General features: G+C 45.3%; 1 protein-coding gene across 1 annotated transcript in view; it reads left to right on the top strand.

Annotated features, from left to right (window-relative positions):
• The window catches only part of LOC126199286 (protein KIAA0100), a 340,503-nt gene that overhangs the window by 227,180 nt on the left and 89,987 nt on the right, over nt 1-23,336 (top strand). Inside the window, exon 27 of the mRNA XM_049936105.1 lies at nt 19,859-20,063. Coding sequence (XP_049792062.1) covers nt 19,859-20,063 — 205 coding nt within the window. The remainder of the gene's footprint in view (nt 1-19,858; nt 20,064-23,336) is intronic.

Here is a 23,336-nt window from a genome sequence, read left to right as displayed (position 1 = left end):
GAGATGATGCTGTCACCAAAGATGCCCTTTATAAAGTTCATCGCCTTGTGAGTGGTATGTGCAGTCGCCCCATCAAGTTGAAACCAGGCATTTTCACTTTCATCCTCATTCAGTTCACCTAGGAAGGGCTCCAGAATGCAGGTGCAGTACCATTCTGCATTTATTGTGTCCTGAAAGAAGATCGGCTCAATGATGCATTTACTAGTCACAGCACACCAAACACCAACATTTTGATCATGCAGTAGCGACACCTTAAATTCATGCGGATTCTCTGTAGTCCACACACAACTATTCTGGCTATTCACGTAACCAGAGAGGTGAAATCATGCCTCATCCATGAAAAATTTTACGTCAAGAATCCCCTCACCATTGCCCTGCAGGAAGGGCAGAAACCAGTTACAAAAGTTCACATGCTGTATTTGAATATTAAGGGTTTCTTTTTCCTGCTCATCTGCAATAACTTAAATTTTTTCATGTTTAGAGCTAGCTGTCTTTAATCATACAGGGTGTTCAATAAGTAACTATGCAGTTCACAACTTGCCGTATTAAAGTACTGGAAGCTATAAGAGATGCTGGAAGTGATCTCCTTAAACTTGAAGATACAGTTGTGTCTCTCAGTCCGTGCACAACCGACATTTTGTAAGGATACATCGACAGTGACTTCCGGAGAATCTTGTGAGTGGATCCCATGGACAAGTGGGCCTGCTGAGCTAGTCGCCTAACTGATTTCTTTGAACTTTGCAGCATCATGTCTTGCACTTCCGCCACCTTCTCTTCAAATGTGGATGTGGATGGCCTGCCTGATTTTGGGGCTGTATGAACGCTTCCAGTCTTTAGAAACTTAGTGATGAGATTCCGTACAACTCTGTGGTTAGGCATCTTCGCTCCTGGTAACTTTGCTGCAAATGCAGCTTCTACTGCTGAGGTAAACTGGACTCCATTGTGGAACACATGCTCCACAAGAAACACTGTCTGTTCAGTCGTCAACATGATGAGCTAGATCACAATGGTGTCATAAAAGACATTGGTCTTCAATCTAACCGGACCTGTGAACAAATACAAATACCTGGTCAAATATGGTTCAGATATGTTCCTTACTACTTACTTACTTTATGCGATCAAGCCAAAAAGACCGCTCGCTGGTTTGAGAGATTGCCTCCACTACAGTCTGTCTTCAGCTCCTTTCTTCCGTGCTTCCAGCAGTCCCATTCTCTGAAGGTCTTTGAATACGCAGTCACTCCATCAAGTCTTCCTACAGGCCTTCTCCCGGTTGGCTGTTGAGTACAGTTTTCGGCCATAGGTTGTCCTGCATTTGAGCAACATGCCCTGCCCACTGGAGTCGTCGTGTCATTATAGCCATGATGTTCAATTATTTGTAAATATCATACAACTCTGTATTCTGACAGATTCTCCATTTTTCGCTCTCATTATCGTAAACTGGTCCAAAAATCTTCTGACGGACTTTCCTTTCAAATATCATCAGTCTGTTCAGATCTTGCTTGGTTGTACTCCAGATGGCATATCCATACAGTACTACTGGCTGTAGGAGTGTTTTGTAGATGTGTATTTTGAAATGTCCTGACAGACTTCTAGTTTTGAGGAGAGCCTGTATTTCCATTTTACTGGATGGTTCATCTCTGAATACTGCACTCAGATATTGAACTCCCTGACTTGACGATAAGAACCGTCAGTTGTCTTATAGACAACTGAAGGTTCTTATTGTCAAGTCAGGGTGGAAGGGGTTCTTGAGTTTCATCATGTCTACGATGTAGAACCATGTATTTCGTCTTTTCATGGTTGATTTGAAGTCCAATTTTCCTGTTGTTTCCAGAATGTCAGCCATTTCCCCTAATTCTTCTTGCGACCCAGATAGTAGCACTATATCATCGGCATACCCAAAGTACTTGATGTTCACATCTCCGGTCTGGATTTCTGTGAGTTCATTAGATGACATCTCTCGCATTACCTTCTCTAATGCGAGATTCAAAAGAACAGGTGATAGTCCATCACCCTGCTGTAGCCCAGTTTTTATTTCGAATGTTTCAGTCACCTTATTTCTAATTTTTACCTTTGCTGTAGTATCCATCAGGCAGGCCTTCATGAGGCTTACTAGTTTTTTGGCAAAACCGAACTCTTCCAGACACCTCAGCATACTTTCTCGATGAATGGAGTCATATACTTTTCTGAAGTCGACAAACAGCATGTGTAGTTCTTGGCCAAACTCCCACATTTTTTCTGCGATCTGGCATAGGACAAAGATTTGGTCGATAGTAGATCTCCCGTGATGAAATCCTCCTTGATATTCTCCAATAATGGTATCTGCCAACAGTTGGATTCGATCTGGAAGACAGTTTGAGATCATCTTATAACAAATACTGAGCACAGTGATACCACGGTAGTTTTCACACGCCATTCGGTCATTCTTCTTGTGGATGGGACAGATTAGTGCATTCCTCTAGTCTGCTGGAATGTTTTCAGTGTTCCAAATGGTCTCTATTAATTTGTGAATCCTTGCGACAAGATATTCACCCCCACCCCTTCCTGAATTATTTCAGCATGGATGCCATCTTCTCCTGGGCTTCTGTCCTTTTTAAGCCGTTTTATCTGCTTCCTGATCTCTTCTACATTTGGCGGTAGGTATTCAGGGTCTGCTGTCTGTGGTCGGAGGAAGTTAAAGAGCATCGTTGGGTCTTCACAATTTAACAAGTCACTGAAATATTCTTTCCATCTCTTTGCAATTTGATATTCATTTGTCAGCCTCTCTCCTTTGGCATTTTTTATGAATTTCTCTGTGTGTTTATAGGTTTTCTTCAGATAGTTGACCTTTCTGTACATGTTCTTCATCCTCCTTCCCTAGAAATCTTCTTATGCTTCTGTAATAACCCCACTCACAAACTTCCTCTTTTCTCTCCACAATATAGCTTGTGTTTCTCTATGGACTCTGTAAAATTCTGCCTTACTGCTCTGATCAGTCGCTGACTGTAACTACTTGTCACGGGCTTCTTTTCGCCTGTTGTGCGCCTCTTCACAGACCTCATTGAACAATTTCTTCTTTCTTGCCACTGTTTTTCCAATGAATGCTCTTGCAGCCTTTATAACCACATTTCTAATTTCATCCCACTGCTGATTTACATCTGAGTCCTCTGTTTCCAGCAGTACTGTAAAACAATTCCTCATCTCAACTTGAAATTCATTTCTGGTTTCTTCCTGAGCTACCTTTTCTATTTCTAAATGTACCACTTTCTTTAGTTTACTTCTTTGGTGTGGTTTCAGGGTGACTTTGAGTTGACTTTTAACCAAGAAATGGTCGGAACCACACTTAGCCCCATGGGAATATCTTACATCCATAATCCAATTCCTGGTTAGACTGTACATTCCATGTTCAAAATTGTAGTCCTTTTCTATGTTTAGTTCGTTGTATTGGGTGTCTGTTCTGTATCCGAGGCTCCTCTCTAGCTTTCGTAACACGAGCGGTTTTTCGAGGGGGTTGTTAGACCCATGCCCAACCCCCAACCTGGAGGACCAGGGTATGCCATTTAGTCTGGAACCTCATCTTCAACCTGTCTGGCTCGTGTGGCCCTACCGGTAGCTAAGCTACCGCAGGCATAGCTTTCAGGATCATTTGACCACGCAAGCCCCACCACCACGACAAGGTAAGGATATTGTTGGGTATGTTAAACAGTGGAAAATGTTGCATTAATAGTTGACAATCATATCAATCATTACTTAGCACACCACAGGATGGTGCTACATAGTTACTTTCTGAACACCCGGTACCAACTAGAATTGTTGTCTAAATCATCTTATATCCTCCTACAATCACTCAATGATGGCATCTTCCCATACAGCACAGAATCATAAGTAAACAGATACAGACTGCTGCTCACTCTGTCTGCCAGATCATTTATGTTTACAGAAAGTAACCAGTTCTATCACACTTCCCTGAGGAACTTGCGGTGCCCCGTTGTATCTTCTCTAAAACTCAGAGCCACGCTCCTTGGACTATCAGTGTGAACTTACTCGAATGCCGGATACAGGCTCAGCTTCCCCGCAGCTCCAGTGTCTTCTGCTTGCACCAAACTCTCCTCCGAAGATTCTATATTTTGAAGAAGGAGTGGCTGGAACACAAGTGACTCCAGACATTCGTAAAATTCTGGGGGCACTACATATCCCTCTCCTTAGCTCGAACACTCATTATTTTAGATACAACATATAATATCTTTTGCACTTATTATTCACACAAAACCTTTAGCACAGAAATAAAAGATACATTTGTCTCATTGCTATCGTTCCCTCAGATGGTCAGTCATTTTACCTATAGACTTAGTAGTACAAGCAATTTAAGATACAACAAATCTTGACCAGTTAATCAAATATAAGCCTTCCTTCGAGGCTATTTTAGGATCATGCAAAATAAATCCCTCTCCTTAGCCAGTCACAAATTTCAAGTGTTGTTCTCATCAAACAACTCTTTCCTTCTTTGCTCTACGGTTGCAACAGTAACCAACTGTTCTTTGAGAATGCATCATCTCTAGATAAGGAAAAAAGAATTCAAAGTTACCAGGGGAAACTTTTCCACAATAAATTAGAATTACGATACCTCCCATTTCCTGTGGGTACAGTATCTATCAGTGACATAAGGTATGATCCTATGAAGATAATTTTCTTCCTCACATACAGGTAGGTACGCCCCTTCCACTTACTTAAAACTGTGGTATAGGTCAATTCCCTTCTGGTGGCTCTGCCCGCACAGTATAGGTCAGCCTCCTCCGGGTCTGCCTACCTGTCACTTTCTCTCATTTCAACAATATTGGGTGCACCCTCCTTATCCTCTCTCAACAGTGTTCACAGTCATTCCTCTGGCATATACCTCTTCATACAATTCTCTTTAAAATAACCTGGTCAAATATACATGTCCTCCTTGATTCCTTTTTCTTACAGATCGCTTCCATAGCTTTAACACTTAATTATCCTCCACCTATTTTTTATTACTCTATTGTTTCTTATCAGACTGTCCGGGATGCACAATCCTATTCTTATCCTCAGACACTTATGAACTCCATCTGTTGATACAGATTCTGGTAATGTTTTTCTTCTCTGGCTTAACTTTTATCCTCCCTTAGCTCTACTTATTCTACAAGGTACCACCACATCTAGGAACAGTTTATTTCAATTTACTCTAAACGCATCATAGGAACAGTTTATTTTAATTTACTCGAAACGCATCATAGGAACAGTTTATTTTAACTTACTCTAAATGCATCATTCCCTCTGAGAAGTGCAACCGTCATCCTCATAACCAAGTGCTCTAGTCCTTGACTAGCACTACTTCCCCCTCTTACACATGACGGTTGTCACTTCTTATCTGATGTTGCTTGTCTGAGTGATAAAGTGTGATTGTGTGTCCTGGTTCTTCGGCCAGCTAAGGTTCTTAGTTGAAGATTTATATAAATCACGGAAAAGAGAAGGACTTCAGTGATAGAAGTATATGAATGTGGATAGAGGGAAAGATAGATTGGTACTCTAAAGAGAAGTAAGAAAGGAAATAAAAGAGTTGGTTGCTAAGATTGAAGAAAGAAAGAAGATAGCCCCAAAGACAGGAAACCCTTCCCATCCACCTTACCCAGGATCCCCACTTCGCCAGTACTTAGGTGAGAAGCCAGAGGAGGTATGATGTTCGGCATCTCCTACAGAACGGACGGACATTCTCACTGTCACCTTAGAAGTCCCCGAAGAAAAGATCTTAGCAACTCCTATGGAATGGCAAATGATGGAGAACCAGTCACACTTGTTTGCAAGGGCTGTATGAAGGGTGTGGTGTTTGTGTAGTGTTGGTCATGTCTATGACGACACTACCCACCCCTTATTCAAAATTGAGTACAAACCCTCCCCCATCACATCATACTTTACAAAAGGCACAAAACATTTTATAAAAATTTAAACATCATGTAACACTGAATTATGCCATTTCCCTCAACACTGGCATTTATAATGTTCTATCTAGAAGTACAGAGACTACCAGATAACACACTCCCGGGGTTTTACCCTTGCGAAACTCACATATGAGATTATCCTTCTGTTTTTGGCACGCTTCCTCTGCGGAATATCTCCAGATCCAAATGCCGTTTCAAAGTTGACAAATTTATGTCAAGTCAGTGGGAGACGTAGCCTTTGTAGATTACATCTATGGGTTTTACCTTTTCAGAACTCGAAAATGAGATAACCCTGAACCCAGTTGTCAGTACAGTCATTTCAGGTTGACGTGGAAACGACCAGTTATAGATTTATAGTATGAGAATAGATGACAGAATAGTTGAAGAAGTGAAGGGAATCTGGTGCAGGAAAACTAAAGTAGAAGCAACACCGAATCCAACTCGGGAACCAGCGGACGTCACTCCGCCCGTTAACACAGAATGTCAACATCCCTGGGGGTTTTGTACATATCTCTTTATATCTTTAACATTATACATTCCTTTCTCCTCTATTGGTTTGTCTAAATACTTGGCCCTCGTCAAGTGCCAGTCGAAATACTTACTCATTGAACCTCGGGCATTGCTGTAGTATTTCGGGTCCCATAAATCTGGAATTAACTTCTCTTGTGCACTGGAAGACCAATATTTTTCTTTAAATTTTCTTTGAAAGTCTTCCCAGGACTTGAAGTTCTCTATGTTTACTGTGCCCCATTCTGAAGCTTCACCCTCCAAATAACCTATCGCAAATTCTACTTTCTTAGCCTCTTCCCAACTTTTAGGCATGGCCTGATTAAATCATTTTAGGAAATGGGTGGGGTGTACTTCCCTGTCTGGTTTAAACCTAGGGAACTGTCAGGGAAATCCTGAATTCGATCCCCATTGCAAGTAGTTAATTATTTCTTTATTTAGAACAAGATTTTGAGACACTGTACTCTTTTCGAGTTTCTCCTGAATAATTTTGAATTCCCTTCTTAGGTTATCTAAGTCTTTTTTAGTATGATCTAATTCAGAGGTCATTATAGGTGAAGGAATGTCAACGCTTAATTTTTCTTCCACTTTTTGTTCTCTTAGCTCACCCACCTGTTCCTCTATACCGGTTAGATTGATCAACTCAGTTGTAGTTAACTTTTCTTTGAGATTTTGTTCTACAGTTTCTAAACGTGTGCTAACTCCTGAAATTTGCACCTGAAATAATGGGAGCAATTTATCTTGTTTATGTACATTTGTTTTAATGTTACTGAATTCCTGTTTAACCATTCCAATGTGACCTTACAGACATCTTTCAAGGAATCAAAATTTTCGTTGACTCTGGTTTCTAGGCTACTACATTTACAGTCGACATCATACTCTAATTCCTGGGCTGTTTCCCGTAAATTTTTCTCTTGTCTCTCCTCTAAGCCTTTAAACAAAATATTTACTCTTTCCCTGAGAGAGTCAGACAATTCTTTCTTCAAGTCTAACTTGAGGTGTTGCATTTGAGTGTTCTGTAAATCTAATTTAGACTTTAATTCTGAGTTCTGTAAATCTAGTTTAGAATTTAATTCTGCCTTCAGTTCATCTTGTCTTGTGTTCTGTGACTCAAACTGAGTTTTGATAAACTTCATTAATTCACATAAATCAAGTCCTGGGTTTCCTATCCCCATAGCCCCAACATGGTCTTCTGATTGTTGATTATCCCCTTCCATCTTATTCTTCTTAGCCTTAAGTTGAGTCAACATTCAGAGTACCCCCTACTCACAAGTCTTACACTGCACAATTGAACAAAAGTCAAAGTTTGCTCACCCGGTGTGACTTGATGATCTCTACCGGCGGTGTCAGTGTTGGTGTAGACGGCGGCGTCAGTGTTGGTGTAGACGGCGGCATCAGTGTTTGTAGACGGCGGCATCAGTGTTTGTAGACGGCGGCGTCAGTGTTTGTAGACGGCGGCGTCAGTGTTTGTAGACGGCAGCATCAGTGTTTGTAGACGGCAGCATCAGTGTTTGTAGACGGCGGCGTCAGTGTTGGTGTAGACGGCGGCATCGGTGTTTGTAGACGGCGGCATCAGTGTTTGTAGACGGCGGCATCAGTGTTTGTAGACGGCGGCATCAGTGTTTGTAGACGGCTGCGTCGGTGTTTGTAGACGGCTGCGTCGGTGTTTGTAGACGGCGGCATCAGTGTTTGTAGACGGCGGCGTCAGTGTTTGTAGACGGCGGCATCAGTGTTTGTAGACGGCGGCATCAGTGTTTGTAGGCGGCAGCATCAGTGTTTGTAGACGGCGGCATCAGTGTTTGTAGACGGCGGCGTCGGTGTTTGTAGACAGCTGCGTCGGCGTTGTAAACTCTCCTCTGAAGATTCTGTATTTTGAAGAAGGTGAAAATTCGTCTACTATTCTAAAATCCTATTATCTAGTCCAAATAAAGACTCTCTCAAAGTTCAGTGGCTGTTAACATATTCTATATTCAAAATTCATGATTTCACTGCCACATTAAACAGTAAGCCCACACTTTCTTAGGGCATTCGCACACGACTGAATTCAACCATATTAAATAACATTTTTTCTAAACAATACAATACTAATATACATGTGCATCTGCTCGAGACCAAGTCACTATTAATAATAATCTTTTTTTTTTTTTTTCTTCCATTCTCTCTCCACCACATACAACAATCACCAATGTTTTTTGTGCATGAAATTCGTCCACGGAATTCTGGGCCAGAATTTTTTTCTTTAATCTTTGCTGCAACCGAGCGCGTCACTTGTTGGCCTGGTTTTGCTCTTCTTTCTCGGTTAGCCTGCACAAATAACATCCTACGGCAGTGTGTACCTGTTTATGCTACAACCCACTACAAAATAATGTGTGACTCCAGACTTTCGTAAAATTCTGGGGCACTACAAACTCTTGATGATGCTCTTGTCTCTGATGAACACTCACCATCATGGACAACATACTGGATCCTATTACTTAAGAAATCTTCAAGCCCCTTACATATCTGGGAAGCTATTCTGTATTTCCAAAACTTAATTCACAGTCAGCATTGGGGCACTGTATCAGATGATTTTCGGAAATGAAGAAATAGGGAATCTGCCTGTTGCCATTCATCCATAGTTTGCTGGATAATATGTGAGAAGAGGGCAAGCTGGAGTTCTGCATGTGTGCAATGCTTTCTAAAACCATATCGAGTTGTGGACATGAGATTTCCCCCATCTCAAAGAACTTTTTTTATATTCAAATTGAGGAAATGTTGATGAATTCTGCAGCTAACCAATGTTGAGGATATTGGTCTGTAATTTTAGTGGGTCAGTTTTTTTTTATACAGTTTAATATGCAGGAGTCACTTGAACTTTATTCCATTTGCTTGGGAGTCTGCACCGGTGGAGAGAGTAACAATAAATTCAAGCTAAGTAAGGGGCCAATGCCATAGAGTACTCTTTGTAAAAGCGAATCGGGATCCCAGTTTTCTATCCCAGGTAGACGTATTACTATTCCCTCCATATTGGAGTACGCGGAATGGTCAGATGATCTGTCATATCATTCTACCACTTCAACACTGATGTCTAGAATTTGGGTCCCCATAGCTCACCACTTTCATGCTAGTGCCCAGTGTTAAGGGAGACTCCAGTTGCTACAGCCAGGCCATGAGGACTATGACCACCGGCCACAGTCTCAACACCAAGTGCATCTGCACCATCAAGCAACCAGGCAGCCTCCCAGCAGCGTTGGTGGGCTTCGGTCACATCTGCCTCCACTATCAAATATGAAGACACCATGGATCAGTGCCAAGTTGTGTCCAGGAGATGAGGGTGTACACCTGTATCTACTCTAGCCTGATACATTATAAAAGTTTTCTTGAACTTCAACTATCTTGTTGTTGCCATCCTCCCATCTAATGGACTCCTGTTTCTGTCACCAATCCATTGCACACACTGCACCTGGGTGACAGAGCAACTATGCTACCGTGACTGACCTAAGAAAATTCCCCCCACATAGTAACAGAGGGTTCTCACTGAACCATTACACCACATATGGCTGTTAAAAATATTTGATAAAATTGCAATTTATTATTTTCAAACATAGCAGATATTAAGGACTGCTCTGCAACATTAAATCATGCTATCCTGGAAGGTTGTTTCAAGCGGCCTGAATCCAAATACATACAGTGGTATAAATATTCCCTCTTACACACACACACACACACACACACACACACACACGTCAGCATGAGCCATGTGTTGACCACAACAGAAGCAATCAGCTTGCGTAAAAATAAAAATTACATCCACAATATACATATGTGTTGTGGATGCACGTTTTATATTTATTGATGAAGGATATTGTTCAGTTGGTCCACTCCAGGGATTGACTATCTATCATCGTGCCCAGAAATAAAGGGCATCTTATGAATAATATCTCCTAAAGTGGTATTCCACTGACCACCCAACCAACACAATATCCTGGTACATCCCTATGCTATGCCCACTCCCAACCTCTTGCCACAGGGGCCATATCCTTCTGGAAAACACAGACACATGACTGGTCCAATAATCCACCTAGAACATCTTACTCCTGTCCTGTGACAGGCCTATCCTATTCCATCAGAGGCGAGGCCACCTGTGAAAGCTACCGTGTTATATATTAACTCTGCTGCAATTTATGCACAGCATTTTATGTAGGCAGGGCCATCATAGAGCCACCTGAGTTAATGGCCACTGCAAGATTTTGGGCAAAAACAGAGATGACCACCATGTGGATGGACAAGCTGCAAAGTACAGTATGCTTGATTTGAGTGGCTTGCTTGACAACTTGTGCTATCTGGATACTTCCTCCAAGCACAAGCTTTTCTGAATTACGTAGATGGGAGATATCCTTGCAACACATCATTTGTTCCTGTAATCCTCCTGATGTCAATCTCCGCTAACCTCCTGTACTTGCATGTATGCTCTTCCTCTGTTCTGTCACCCCATCCCAATCCACTCCTCCACATCATTCTCACCATGTGCTGCACAAACTCATCGGTGTTGATGTCTATGTGCTGCATTCCTATCCTGTATTCTCTCTCTCTCTCTCTCTCTCTCTCTCTCTCTCTCTCTCTGTGCGTGTGCGTGTGCGCGCGCACGCTCGCTGTCATGCGTGTCAAAGTTTTCTGTCTTGTTTGCTTGCCTAATGATGACACAACACTGATACTGTTTGGTGAGATGTTACCTGCACTCTTGAACTTTACATATTAATATTCAGACAATCTGTTAATCTTTTGCAATGTAGCTTCAGGAGATTTCACTTCGTCTTTCTGGAAAGGACGATACAACACTTGACTTCCTGGAGCAGGTACAGTTGATAGGTACTGTCTTTGATATTGATTGGCCCACAATAATACTTGGAATATCATCATCTATGGACAAGTTGACAGATATCTCTTGACTTTCTGTGATCCTCCAATTCCACATTTTATTTTAGATACTGAATCTGTAATTATCTGTCAGATTGCTTTAAATGATAGAAAGATGGCTGTTAGGATAACATTTTATGTGAGACTCCATTTTTAGTAGCTGTAAATAGTATGACAAACATTGTAACTTTTCCCATTCAGTGTTCATTATCTATAAATGATTTTTTGGTTTCTAGTCTTTTTTCAACCTACCTGTAGCCACATGTAAACTGCAACTAGTTGTTAAGAGATAGGAGGGACTAAGAGATAGGAGATACCTGCCTCGACATTATGTGCCACTTTTGAAATTTAGCGAGGCAAGCATGCTCTGGACTGAATTCACCTTGCAGATTAATGATGGGGGCTAGTGAGCCAGTGAATTAATCACTGTCCCCATAGTTTGGTAGCTCTGTGGCAGCACAGATAAATTAACGATACAAGGCAGGATTGCTCATTGCCACTATAATATTTAACTTATGTATTGAATAAAATGAAAAGTGAATAATTGACTATCTCAATGTGAAAGTGATTTGTGAAATAAGAAAATTAGCATAATGTACTCCACTGACAATATAGCAGCTATCACAGAAAATGAATAGGAATTAAGTGCTATGCTTAATGAAATAGACCATTGTTACCTGTCCATGTATAGAAGGAGAAATAAGGTGGTGATATGTGCTGTATGTGGATGTGCTAATTTGCCAAATATTAAATTTAAACTAGAAACCTTTGAAAAGATGAATCAACTTTGCTGTCTAGGAAGTAGTGTAGATAAGAAAGAAGATGCAAGAAAGAGCTGCCAACACCCAAAAATATAAACTGTGATGCAAGAAAAAAATTATGAACAGTTATGTTTGCAGCTCAGCTCCATTTGGATGCCAAATATGGACAGTGGAGAAGACAGAAATCAAATGAAATGAAATAGAGTTGTTTGAAATGTGCTTTTACATGAGACTGGCCAGTGACAGGAATGGAGAAACCAGAATAACACTGAATCCATTTCTTTTAGTACGGAAATTTTTTTAAAAAATTGTAGTATTCAGTGTTTTGTCCTGTCATCTTTAATCTAGTTCTTCCCCTTCTCCAAAATGTCTAAGTTAAAGCTTATTCTTTTCTGCCCAGTCAAATCTGAATTCAGATTTATTACTCTTTTTTAGTGTTAAGGCATAGATATACACTCCTGGAAATTGAAATAAGAACACCGTGAATTCATTGTCCCAGGATGGGGAAACTTTATTGACACATTCCTGGGGTCAGATACATCACATGATCACACTGACAGAACCACAGGCACATAGACACAGGCAACAGAGCATGCACAATGTCGGCACTAGTACAGTGTATATCCACCTTTCGCAGCAATGCAGGCTGCTATTCTCCCATGGAGACGATCGTAGAGATGCTGGATGTAGTCCTGTGGAACGGCTTGCCATGCCATTTCCACCTGGCGCCTCAGTTGGACCAGCGTTCGTGCTGGACGTGCAGACCGCGTGAGACGACGCTTCATCCAGTCCCAAACATGCTCAATGGGGGACAGATCCGCCCCCAGGGGCTCAGCATTCATTTGCTGGGTACGGGCTTGGCGACCCCGGGGTCCTGAGCTGGGGACTGGTCAGCGCCGCCAGTCTCCTGTCCCCGTAACCCCCGGACATGCTTCAGCGACCACCGTATGGCGCGGCGGTGGAATGTTGTGTGCTGCGGGGAATGGTAATCTTGGCTTGACCGCCTGGATTGCGAGGAAGGCCAACCTCTATAAAAACCCCTCAATCTTCCGGTGTGCTCCGCGCCTATGAGATGCATGGCTGTTGAGGTGGAACAGTCGCAAGCGGGCAACCTCTGGGGCACCTGCCACACCCCAGTTGTATACGGCTTACTCAGGCACGCGGGGCTCTGTCTGAGCGGACCTTTAGTTCCCTAGCTGCTCGTGGGACCGCAATGGACCCTTCGACCTTTACATTTCCCCCTACCAGTGGCTTGGGTGGGCCACTGGTAGGAAAACACACCCAATCGAAAAAGCGACTTCGTGCTGCGAGTCCTCCAGCGCCTGGTGTTACTAGAGATTTATCAGACTGTCGTAACAGAGCACATGCTGATATCCAGAATGTGTTTTTGACTGTCAAACGGAAGGAAGGTAGCTTTGAGAGAGTTTCACCCTTTTACATCCACAAGGGTCTTGAGGGAATTGCAGGAACACTGAAATCTGTGAAGCGTCTGCGCAATGGGACTCTGTTAGTTGAAACTTCTAGTTCCCGTCAAGTCACTTCTCTTAGGAAAGCAACCTGTCTCGGAGAGTACGCTATCGAGACCGAGCTCCACTCCACTTTGAACTATAGTAAGGGTGTTGTGACATGTAGGGACTTGGTGGATATCCCCAAGGACGAGTTGAAATCTGAGTGGGCTGAAGAAGGTATTGTCGATGTGCAGCATATTATGAAACGAGTCGATGGTGACCTAGTCAAATCCGACTCGTTTATTCTCACGTTCAATTGCCCGAGACTCCCGGAGCATGTTAAAGCGGGTTTCTTACGTTTGCCAGTACGGCCATATTTCCCCAACCCCATGCGCTGTTTTAAATGTCAGCGCTTTGGGCATACTACGTTGGGGTGCAATGGGATAGCCACTTGTGGTAAATGTGGTCAGCCTGCCCATGAAGGAGCCGATTGTTCATCGCCTGTGAAGTGCGTGAATTGCTCTGGGGGTCACCCTGTCTGGAGCCGGGTCTGCCCCATCTACCTCGACGAACGTAAGATCCAGGAGATCAAGACATCTAAGCGCATCCCCTATGGTGAGGCCAAGAAGCTCTTTAAGGCCATGCAACCTCCTGTGTTTACGACATCTTTCGCTTCCGCTCTGAAAAAACCCGTACCAATGGCCACTGTTGCTACGCAAACGGAGGTTGTTAGTGTTAGCACTAATACCTGCGTTTGCCAGTGCACTTGTGCTGCTGCGGTTGTTTTGCAACCTGCGGCTCTCCCCGCAACGTCGGACAAGGCTGTGGTTGCTGACATCGGGGTACTTCCTGCCTCTTCCCATATGGCGCCTTCTGCCAAGGCGGGTACAGCTCCACCTGCTGCCAAGGCTCTGCCTTCTCAGCCCCCCACGACAAAGACGCCGAAGGTGAAGGTTTTGCCACCTGCGGAGACTGGTCAGGGTCGGTCCGATGACGAGGCCATCGTACTGTCTGACATCTCCCGTGGGTCGTCATCGGAGCTGATGGACATTGATGTCGACCGGGGGCGATCTTCTCGCCCCAGGAATAAATCTCCGGCCAGTACGGGCTCTCCTCCAAAACACAGAGGCAGGGTGAAAGTTCAGCCACCCTGATCACTGGCTCCCATATTACAGTGGAACCTGAATGGGTTCAGGACGCATGTGGCCGAATTACAACTCCTTGTACGAGAGTGCCCTTTGTGCTTATGTCTCCAAGAGACACATTTTCGGGCCACTGATGCTCCTTCTTTACGGGGCTATACCGTATATCGGAAAGATGATCTGACGGGGCAAAGGGCGAAAGGTGGTGTTGCGGTTTTTGTCCGTGACATGCACCCCTCATCTGAGCTCCCTCTCGTTACAGACTTGCAAGCAGTTGCAGTTGACCTTCTTGTGGGTCGGAGGCTCACAGTCTGTTCCCTTTATTTACCACCTCAGGTTGCGATAGACTCTGAGGCTCTCACAGACCTTATTAGCCAACTCCCCCGCCCATTTCTTCTTCTGGGGGACTTCAATGCTCATAATGTCTTATGGGGCTCCTCGACTACTTGCCCCAGGGGTCGCCTTCTGGAAAACCTCATGATGTCTGAAGGACTGTGCATCCTGAATTCTGGTGCTCCCACTCATTTCTGTACTGCTTCTGGGTCGTCATCAGCTATTGACCTTTCCTTTTGCTCTCCAGCACTCGCCGATTCTGCTCTGTGGGAGGTTGCTGCAGACCTCCATTCTAGTGACCACTTCCCCCTTTGGATTCGCCTCCTGGATGAGGCTGTGGTATTACCAGTGCCGCCCAGGTGGCACCTCTGCAGAGCTGACTGGACACTTTTCAGCCAACTGGCTGTTTTGGAACACCGTGCCAGCGTCCACGAATGGGTAGACCATGTTACAGCCGTGATCTCCCATGCTGCTGAATTGTCAATCCCACGGTCATCCGGTCATCCCCAGAGGCGTCCTGTCCCTTGGTGGACCACTGAGTGCCGCTCAGCTATCCGAGCCCGCCGTGCAGCTTTGCGCCGCTTCAAGTGCCGTCCCTCCGCTGACAATCTTGCGGCCTTTCGGGTGGCAAGGGCCAAGGCGCGGCGAGTGATTAAAGAGAGCAAACGACGGTCATGGCAATCGTTCCTGAACTCCATCTCCCGCTCCACTAGTTCTACAAAAGTATGGGAAGCCATCAGGAGGATTTCCGGGAAACGCAGCCAACTACCTGTCACGGCATTGCTGCATCAGGGAAGTCTTCTCACGGCGCCGAGAGACATTGCCCAGACACTGGCCATGCATTTTGCGGCATCTACCGCCACTATTCACTGTGATCCAGATTTCTGCCGCTACCGCACTGCCATCGAGAGGGCTCACTTGGACTTCCGGTCTCCAAATTCTGAGCCCTACAACTGCCCGTTCACAATGTGGGAACTGGATTCGGCGCTGTCTGTGGCTCATGATACTGCGCCTGGTCATGATCAAATCCGGTACAGCATGCTGCAGCACTTGTTACTGCCTGCCAAGGAAGTTCTCCTGACTTGTTTTAATATGATATGGCTATCCGGCACGTACCCTGACTCGTGGCGGGAGGCGATTTTGATTCCCCTCCTCAAACCGGGGAAGGACCGAACGCATCCCAGTAGTTATCGGAGTATTGCTTTGACGAGCTGTGTCGGGAAGACGTTAGAACGCATGGTCAACCGTCGCCTGGTTTGGCTGCTCGAGACCAGGCAGCTCCTTAGCCCCTCGCAGTGTGGCTTTCGGAGATGTCGTTCAACTATCGACAACTTGACCCTGCTTGAGGCGGCCATCCAGCAGGCCTTCCTACGTAACCAGCATTGTCTCGGTGTCTTCTTTGACATTCACAAGGCGTATGACACTACTTGGCGCCGCCATATCCTCAATCAACTCCATGAGTGGGGTTTTCGTGGCCGTCTCCCGATCTTCATTCGGTCCTTTCTTTCCCACCGCCTCTTTCGATATAAGGTTGGTAATGTGCTCTCTGATTTGTATGTGCAGGAGAATGGTGTTCCTCAGGGAAGCGTTTTAAGTGTCACCCTCTTTGCCGTCGCCATTAACAGTATCACGTCCACTGTCAGGAGTCCTGCCCAATGCTCGTTGTTTGTGGACGATTTTGCTGTTTTCTGTTCTTCCTCCAGTCTTGTCACTGCTAGTCGGCAGTTGCAGCTTACGATACAGCGATTAGAGGCATGGACTGCGAAGACGGGTTTTACCTTTTCTGCAGACAAATGTGTGTGTGTTCATTTTAATCGTTCTCGACGTCTTTTTACCTCCCCTGAATTGCGTCTTAGGGACACCATTCTTCCTTTTAACGACACTGTGCGGTTCCTGGGCCTCACTTTTGATTCCAAGTTGTCGTGGTTGCCTCACCTTAAAGACCTCAAGGTGCGGGCCCTGAAGGCACTGAATATTTTGACGTGCCTGAGCCATCGGTCCTGGGGAGCAGATCGGGCGCGTCTGCTGCAGTTTTATAGGGCTTTCGTCCGATCGCGTCTTGACTATGGTTGCACCGTGTATGGGTCCGCAAGGCCTTCGTATCTGAAGATCCTTGACGCAGTACACCATGAGGGTATCAGGCTGGCCACTGGTGCCTTCCGTACCAGTCCCATCCCCAGCCTGTGTGCTGAGGCAGGGGAACCGCCGCTCGCCATCCGTAGGAAACTCCTCATGGTGCGACGGGTGTGTCAATTCCTTGCCTGTCCTAACTCCCCTGCGTACCCTACCGTTGCCCGCCCGCCTATGGAACGTCTCTTTTCCTGTCGTCCCAGGGCAACGAGACCATTTGGGATTCGTGCCAAGCTTTTGCTTGAGTCCCTTGGTGTGGAGCGTGTGGCCCCCCAACGACAAGGTTTTACTCGCCTGCCTCCCTGGTTGCTCCAGAGGCCCAGCGTCCTTTTAGACTTGTCGGACTACCGGAGGAGCTGCACTCCTGCGTTTGTTTTTACCTCCTTATTTTATGATATTTTACACCAGCATCCCGACCATGTACCAGTATTTACGGATGGCTCTAAACAGGGGGACTCTGTTGGTTGTGCTGTTGTTTTCCCTGATCGAGTCGTCAAGTTACGGCTTCCTGCGGCGTTTACCATTTTTGATGCCGAATTGTTTGCGATCTTGCGGGCATTGGAGCAGATGAGATGTGTTCCCAGTCGTACGTTCCTCATCTGTTCTGACTCCCTGAGTGCCCTTCAGACCATGCAACACTTGTACCCAGCGGATACGGTCGTCCAGAACATCCATGATGCCCTACTCCACCTGCAACGGCAGGGGAAGGAGGTTTCCTTCTGCTGGGTGCCGGGGCACGTGGGTATTAGGGGCAACGAACTGGCGGATGTGGCTGCCAAAGATGCGTGTTCCCTCCCTCACGTTGTTGAATGTGCCGTCCCCCTACATGCTGTTACCTCCCTCCTGCGTTTTCGCGTTATGCGTCAGTGGGAAGAGGAGTGGCTGGCAGTCGGTGAAAATAAGCTGCGTCTGGTCAAGGCCACCACGCGGCCATGGCGTACGTCCTACCAGTCACGCAGGCGGGATGAGGTTCTCCTCACTCGCCTCCGCATCGGGCACAGTCCCTTCACCCATGGTTTTTTACTTCGGCGGGAGGATCCCCCCCTCTGCACTGCTTGTGGCGTCCAGATTACTGTCCGCCACATTTTACTTGACTGTCTTTTATTCTCTGACCAGAGGGCGGTGGTTTCTTTGCCACCGGATTTGCCCTCTATTTTGAAAGACGACGCAACGTCTGTGGTTAAGGTTTTACGGTTTTGTGTCCTGTCCAATTTGTTGCCACGGATTTTAGGGAGAGGGTTTTAATGTGCTGCTGGATGACTGGCTCACCCAGATTTTACGTAAGAGGTCCGCCAGTCACGAATACCTCCTTGTTTCCCTTCGGTTTCTGTCCTCCCTTCCTTGATTCCTTTTTTAGTGCGCTCCTTCTCCTCTTGTTTTGATTCTCTATGTGGGGATTTGGAACTGCGTCACGTCTGTGTGTTTTAGCTGTTCCCCTTGTTCGTTGTTCGTCTTAGTCCCTTCCCTGCATGTGTTCCTGTTTTTATGCGTTTGGGCGCTGATGACCCCGCTGTTTAGCGCCCGTAAACCACAAACACACACACACACACGGGGACAGATCCGGAGATCTTGCTGGCCAGGGTAGTTGACTTACACCTTCTAGAGCACGTTGGGTGGCACGGGATACATGCGGACGTGCATTGTCCTGTTGGAACAGCAGTTGCCCTTGCCGGTCTAGGAATGGTAGAACGATGGGTTCGATGACGGTTTGGATGTACCGTGCACTATTCAGTGTCCCCTCGACGATCACCAGTGGTGTACAGCCAGTGTAGGAGATCGCTCCCCACACCATGATGCCGGGTGTTGGCCCTGTGTGCCTCGGTCGTATGTAGTCCTGATTGTGGCGCTCACCTGCATGGCGCCAAACACGCATACGACCATCATTGGCACCAAGGCAGAAGCGACTCTCATCGTTGAAGACGACACGTCTCCATTCGTCCCTCCATTCACGCCTGTTGCGACACCACTGGAGGCGGGCTGCACGATGTTGGGGCGTGAGCGGAAGACGGCCTAACGGTGTGCGGGACCGTAGCCCAGCTTCATGGAGACGGTTGCGAATGGTCCTGCCGATACCCCAGGAGCAACAGTGTCCTTAATTGGCTGGGAAGTGGCGGTGCGGTCCCCTACGGCACTCCGTAGGATCCTACGGTCTTGGCGTGCATCCGTGCGTCGTTGCGGTCCGGTCCCAGGTCGACGGGCACGTGCACCTTCCGCCGACCACTGGCGACAACATCAATGTACTGTGGAGACCTCACGCCCCATGTGTTGAGCAATTCGGCGGTACGTCCACCCGGCCTCCCGCATGCCCACTATACGCCCTCGCTCAAAGTCCGTCAACTGCACATACGGTTCACGTCCACGCTGTCGCGGCATGCTACCAGTGTTAAAGACTGCGATGGAGCTCCGTATGCCACGGCAAACTGGCTGACACTGACGGCGGCGGTGCACAAATGCTGCGCAGCTAGCGCTATTCGACGGCCAACACCGCGGGTCCTGGTGTGTCCGCTGTGCCGTGCGTGTGATCATTGCTTGTACAGCCCTCTCGCAGTGTCCGGAGCAAGTATGGTGGGTCTGACACACCGGTGTCAATGTGTTCTTTTTTCCATTTCCAGGAGTGTATTTAATCAGTGTATTAATAACAAAGTCAGTATTCAAATTAAAAAGTAAAACAAGATTATATTGAACATGTTGCTAACCTGTGATTCCAGGCACCAGCAGCTGTGCAAGCTACTCCTTCGCCTATGACAAAACTACAGTCTGGCCATGCAGTGACTATGCTGCAGCAGCTGATAGCTGAAGCAGATAACAAGGCAGTAGTTTTCAGTGATGATCTCTCAGTGCAGACAAGGGAGCAACACCTTCAGGGCTTGGCTGCCTGTCAGGAAGATGATGCTCTACACAAAAATTGGCTAAGTATGTCCACATCTGTTACCAGCTAAGTATAAAGCTTCATTAATGTCCCAATTCTAGACTCCTTTTCTATCTTCTCAGTAGTTTGATATATACCTGTTTGAAATATCTGCATTTACATATAAACTCTGCAAACCATTTGCAAGTGTGTGGCAGAGGGTACCTCCCACTGTACCAGTTATTAACAATGTAGGAAAAGGCAGATTGCTACTTACCATAAAGAAGACACTTTAAGTTGCAGGCAGGCACAATTAAAAGACACTTGCACAAAGCTTTCGGCCACAGCCTTCATCAGCCAAAAAGAAATACACCATTCATACATACAGGCAAGCACACCTCACGCACGTATGATCACCAAATCCAGCATCTAGGGCCAGAGTGCAACTATCATGCAGGATGCAAGCAGCAATCTGGAGGGGACAGGGAAGGGGAAGGGATAGTTTTGTACTGGTGGGGAGAGAGATCAATGCCGTCTGATGGAGTGTGCAGAAACCAGAATACCAACAAGCACCACAGTGTCAGGTGGTTGTGACACAGAAAGGTGGGGATATAAGGAAAGAAAAAGGAGAGGAGTGGGGAAAAATGGGCAGGTGCGTTGGGAGAGGGTGGCAAATAAACAAGGTGGGAGAAGAGAATGGGAGGGCATGATAGAACAGAGGGGTTGGAAACTGTTGGGTGGAGGGGGCTCGGTAGTGAAGCAGCTATTCAAACCAAGTATGTTATGTTCAGCTGCATATTGTGCCTCAGAGTGGTCTACTTTGCTCTTGGCCACCAAATTTATATTCTTGACGGAAAAAAAACTTGTTTCACAGAGCATGTAGCATCCAGCACATGATGGTCTATCAGTTATTCATATGATTTTGAAATGCATCCCTGTTGGTTTGTGAACCCGTTCTAAGTTGATTTCTGAATGAATCATAAGTTGATTTTTGAATGCATGCATAGTGTACATGATGTCTTTGACAGGTGAATCCTCATTGCATCTAGAAATAAACTTTCCCACAGAAAAAAGGGGGCAGAGCTACAGGAGTTGAGTAGAATAAAGCTGAACAGATGAAAGCCAGTCGCTGTTTGTTTATGTGGTTGACTGGCTTTGTGAATGATCATCGTTATAATTACTAGCAAAATCCATAGATTGATACTGTTGTTGCTGTTGTTGTGGTCTTCAGTCCAGAGACTAGTTTGATGCAGCTCTCCGCGCTACTCTATCCTGTGCAATCTTCTTCATCTCTCAGTACCTACTGCTACCTACATCCTTCTGAATCTGCTTAGTATATTCATCTCTTGGTCTCCCTCTATGATTTTTTACCCTCCATGCTGCCCTCCAATACTAAATTGGTGATCCCTTGATGCCTCAGAACAGATCCTACCAACCGATCCCTTCTTCTAGTCAAGTTGTGCCACAAATTTCTCTTCTCCCCAATTCTTGTCAATACCTCCTCATTAGTTATGTGATCTACCCATCTAATCTTCAGCATTCTTCTATAGCACCACATTTCGAAAGCTTCTATTCTCTTCTTGTCCAAACTAGTTGTCATCCATGATTCAATTCCATACATGGCTACACTCCATACAAATACTTTCAGAAACGACTTCCTAACACTTAAATCTATACTCGATGTTAGCAAATTTCTCTTCTTCAGAAACGATTTCATTGCCATTGCCAGTCTACATTTTATATCCTCTCTACTTCGACCATCATCAGTTATTTTGCTCCACAAATAGAAAAATTCCTTTACTACTTTAAGTGTCTCATTTCCTAATCTAATTCCCTCAGCATCACCCGATTTAATTCGACTGCATTCCATTATCCTCATTTTGCTTTTGTTGATGTTCATCTTATATCCTCCTTTCAAGACACTGTCCATTCCATTCAACTGCTCTTCCAAGTCCTTTGCTGTCTCTGACAGAATTACAATGTCATCGGCGAACCTCAAAGTTTTTATTTCTTCTCCATGGATTTTAATACCTACTCCGAATTTTTCTTTTGTTTCCTTTACTGCTTGCTCAGTATACAGATTGAATAACATCAGGGATAGGCTACAACCCTGTCTCACTCCCTTCCCAACCACTGCTTCCCTTCCATGCCCCTCAACTCTTATAACTGCCACCGTTGCAGGTAGCAAGAAGAGAAGCGCACCGTAAATGACTGAGGAGAAGCCCTTGGATGTTGGCTCGCCAGGTACATATAGTCTGCGGCTCGGCTATTGCAGCGCCATCTGTCACATAGTGAAAAATGTGGACCAACTAAAACATTCGTATTTCTTTACGTACTACACAAATATGTATAATAAAATGGGGGTTCATATTTTTAAAAAAACACACTTTATATCCGTTTAACCTATGGCAGTGCCATCTAGCGGGCCAACCATAGCACAATCTGGTTTCCCCCTTCAAGCTAGACAAGTTTCGTTCTTTGTTTTTTCGTTTGACGCTTATTTCGTGATATATTTGGCCCAGTCACGATCAGTGGACCACCCTGTATATATTAATTTAAATCAATAATTTTTGCTATTTACAAAGTGTACAACTTTGCTTCTGCCAATTTTCCCCAACATTTGAGGGTTTAATGAAACAAAATTGGTTATACATGTATCGTTCAAAATATTTTCCATCACTGGCCACTACTTTCTCCCATCTTTCATGCAGTGTATGAATCCCGCGTTGAAAAAATTGTTCACCTTTCGAAATGATCCATGAATCGATCCAATTTGTGACTTCTTCATGAGATCAGAAGTGTTGGTCAGCCAGACCATGCGCCATTGATCTTAACAGGTGATAGTCAGAGGGAGCAACGTCTGGAGAATATGGCAGGTGGGGTAGGACTTCCCATTTTAATGTTTCCAAGTACGTTTCGACCTCTTTTGCAACATGGGGTCAGTCATTGTCATACTGCAAAATCACTTTATTGTGCCTCTAGTACTATTGCTGCCGTTTGTCTTTTAATGCTCTGCACAAATGCATTAATTGCATTCAATAATGAGCACCTGTGATTGTTTCACTTGGTTTTAGTACCTCATTGTACATAACGCCGAGCTGGTCCCACCAAATGCAGAGCATGATCTTGGAGCCATGAATATTCGGTTTGGCTGTCGACATGGAAGCATGGCCTGGATATCCCCATGATTTTTTGTGTTTGGCGTTATCATAGTGAACCCATTTTTGGTCCCCCGTCATAATGCAATGCAGAAATCCCTTCTGTTTTTGCCTCTGAAGACTGTTCCCAAACACACAAATGCCGTTCAACATCTCTTGGTTTCAGCTCACATGGGACCC

The sequence above is a fragment of the Schistocerca nitens genome, chromosome 1 (genome assembly GCF_023898315.1).
Source record: "Schistocerca nitens isolate TAMUIC-IGC-003100 chromosome 1, iqSchNite1.1, whole genome shotgun sequence".
In the NCBI taxonomy this organism is placed as follows: Eukaryota; Metazoa; Arthropoda; class Insecta; order Orthoptera; family Acrididae; genus Schistocerca; species Schistocerca nitens.
Note: the sequence above shows the minus strand (reverse complement) of the source record. Positions and strands in the feature narration are given on the sequence as shown.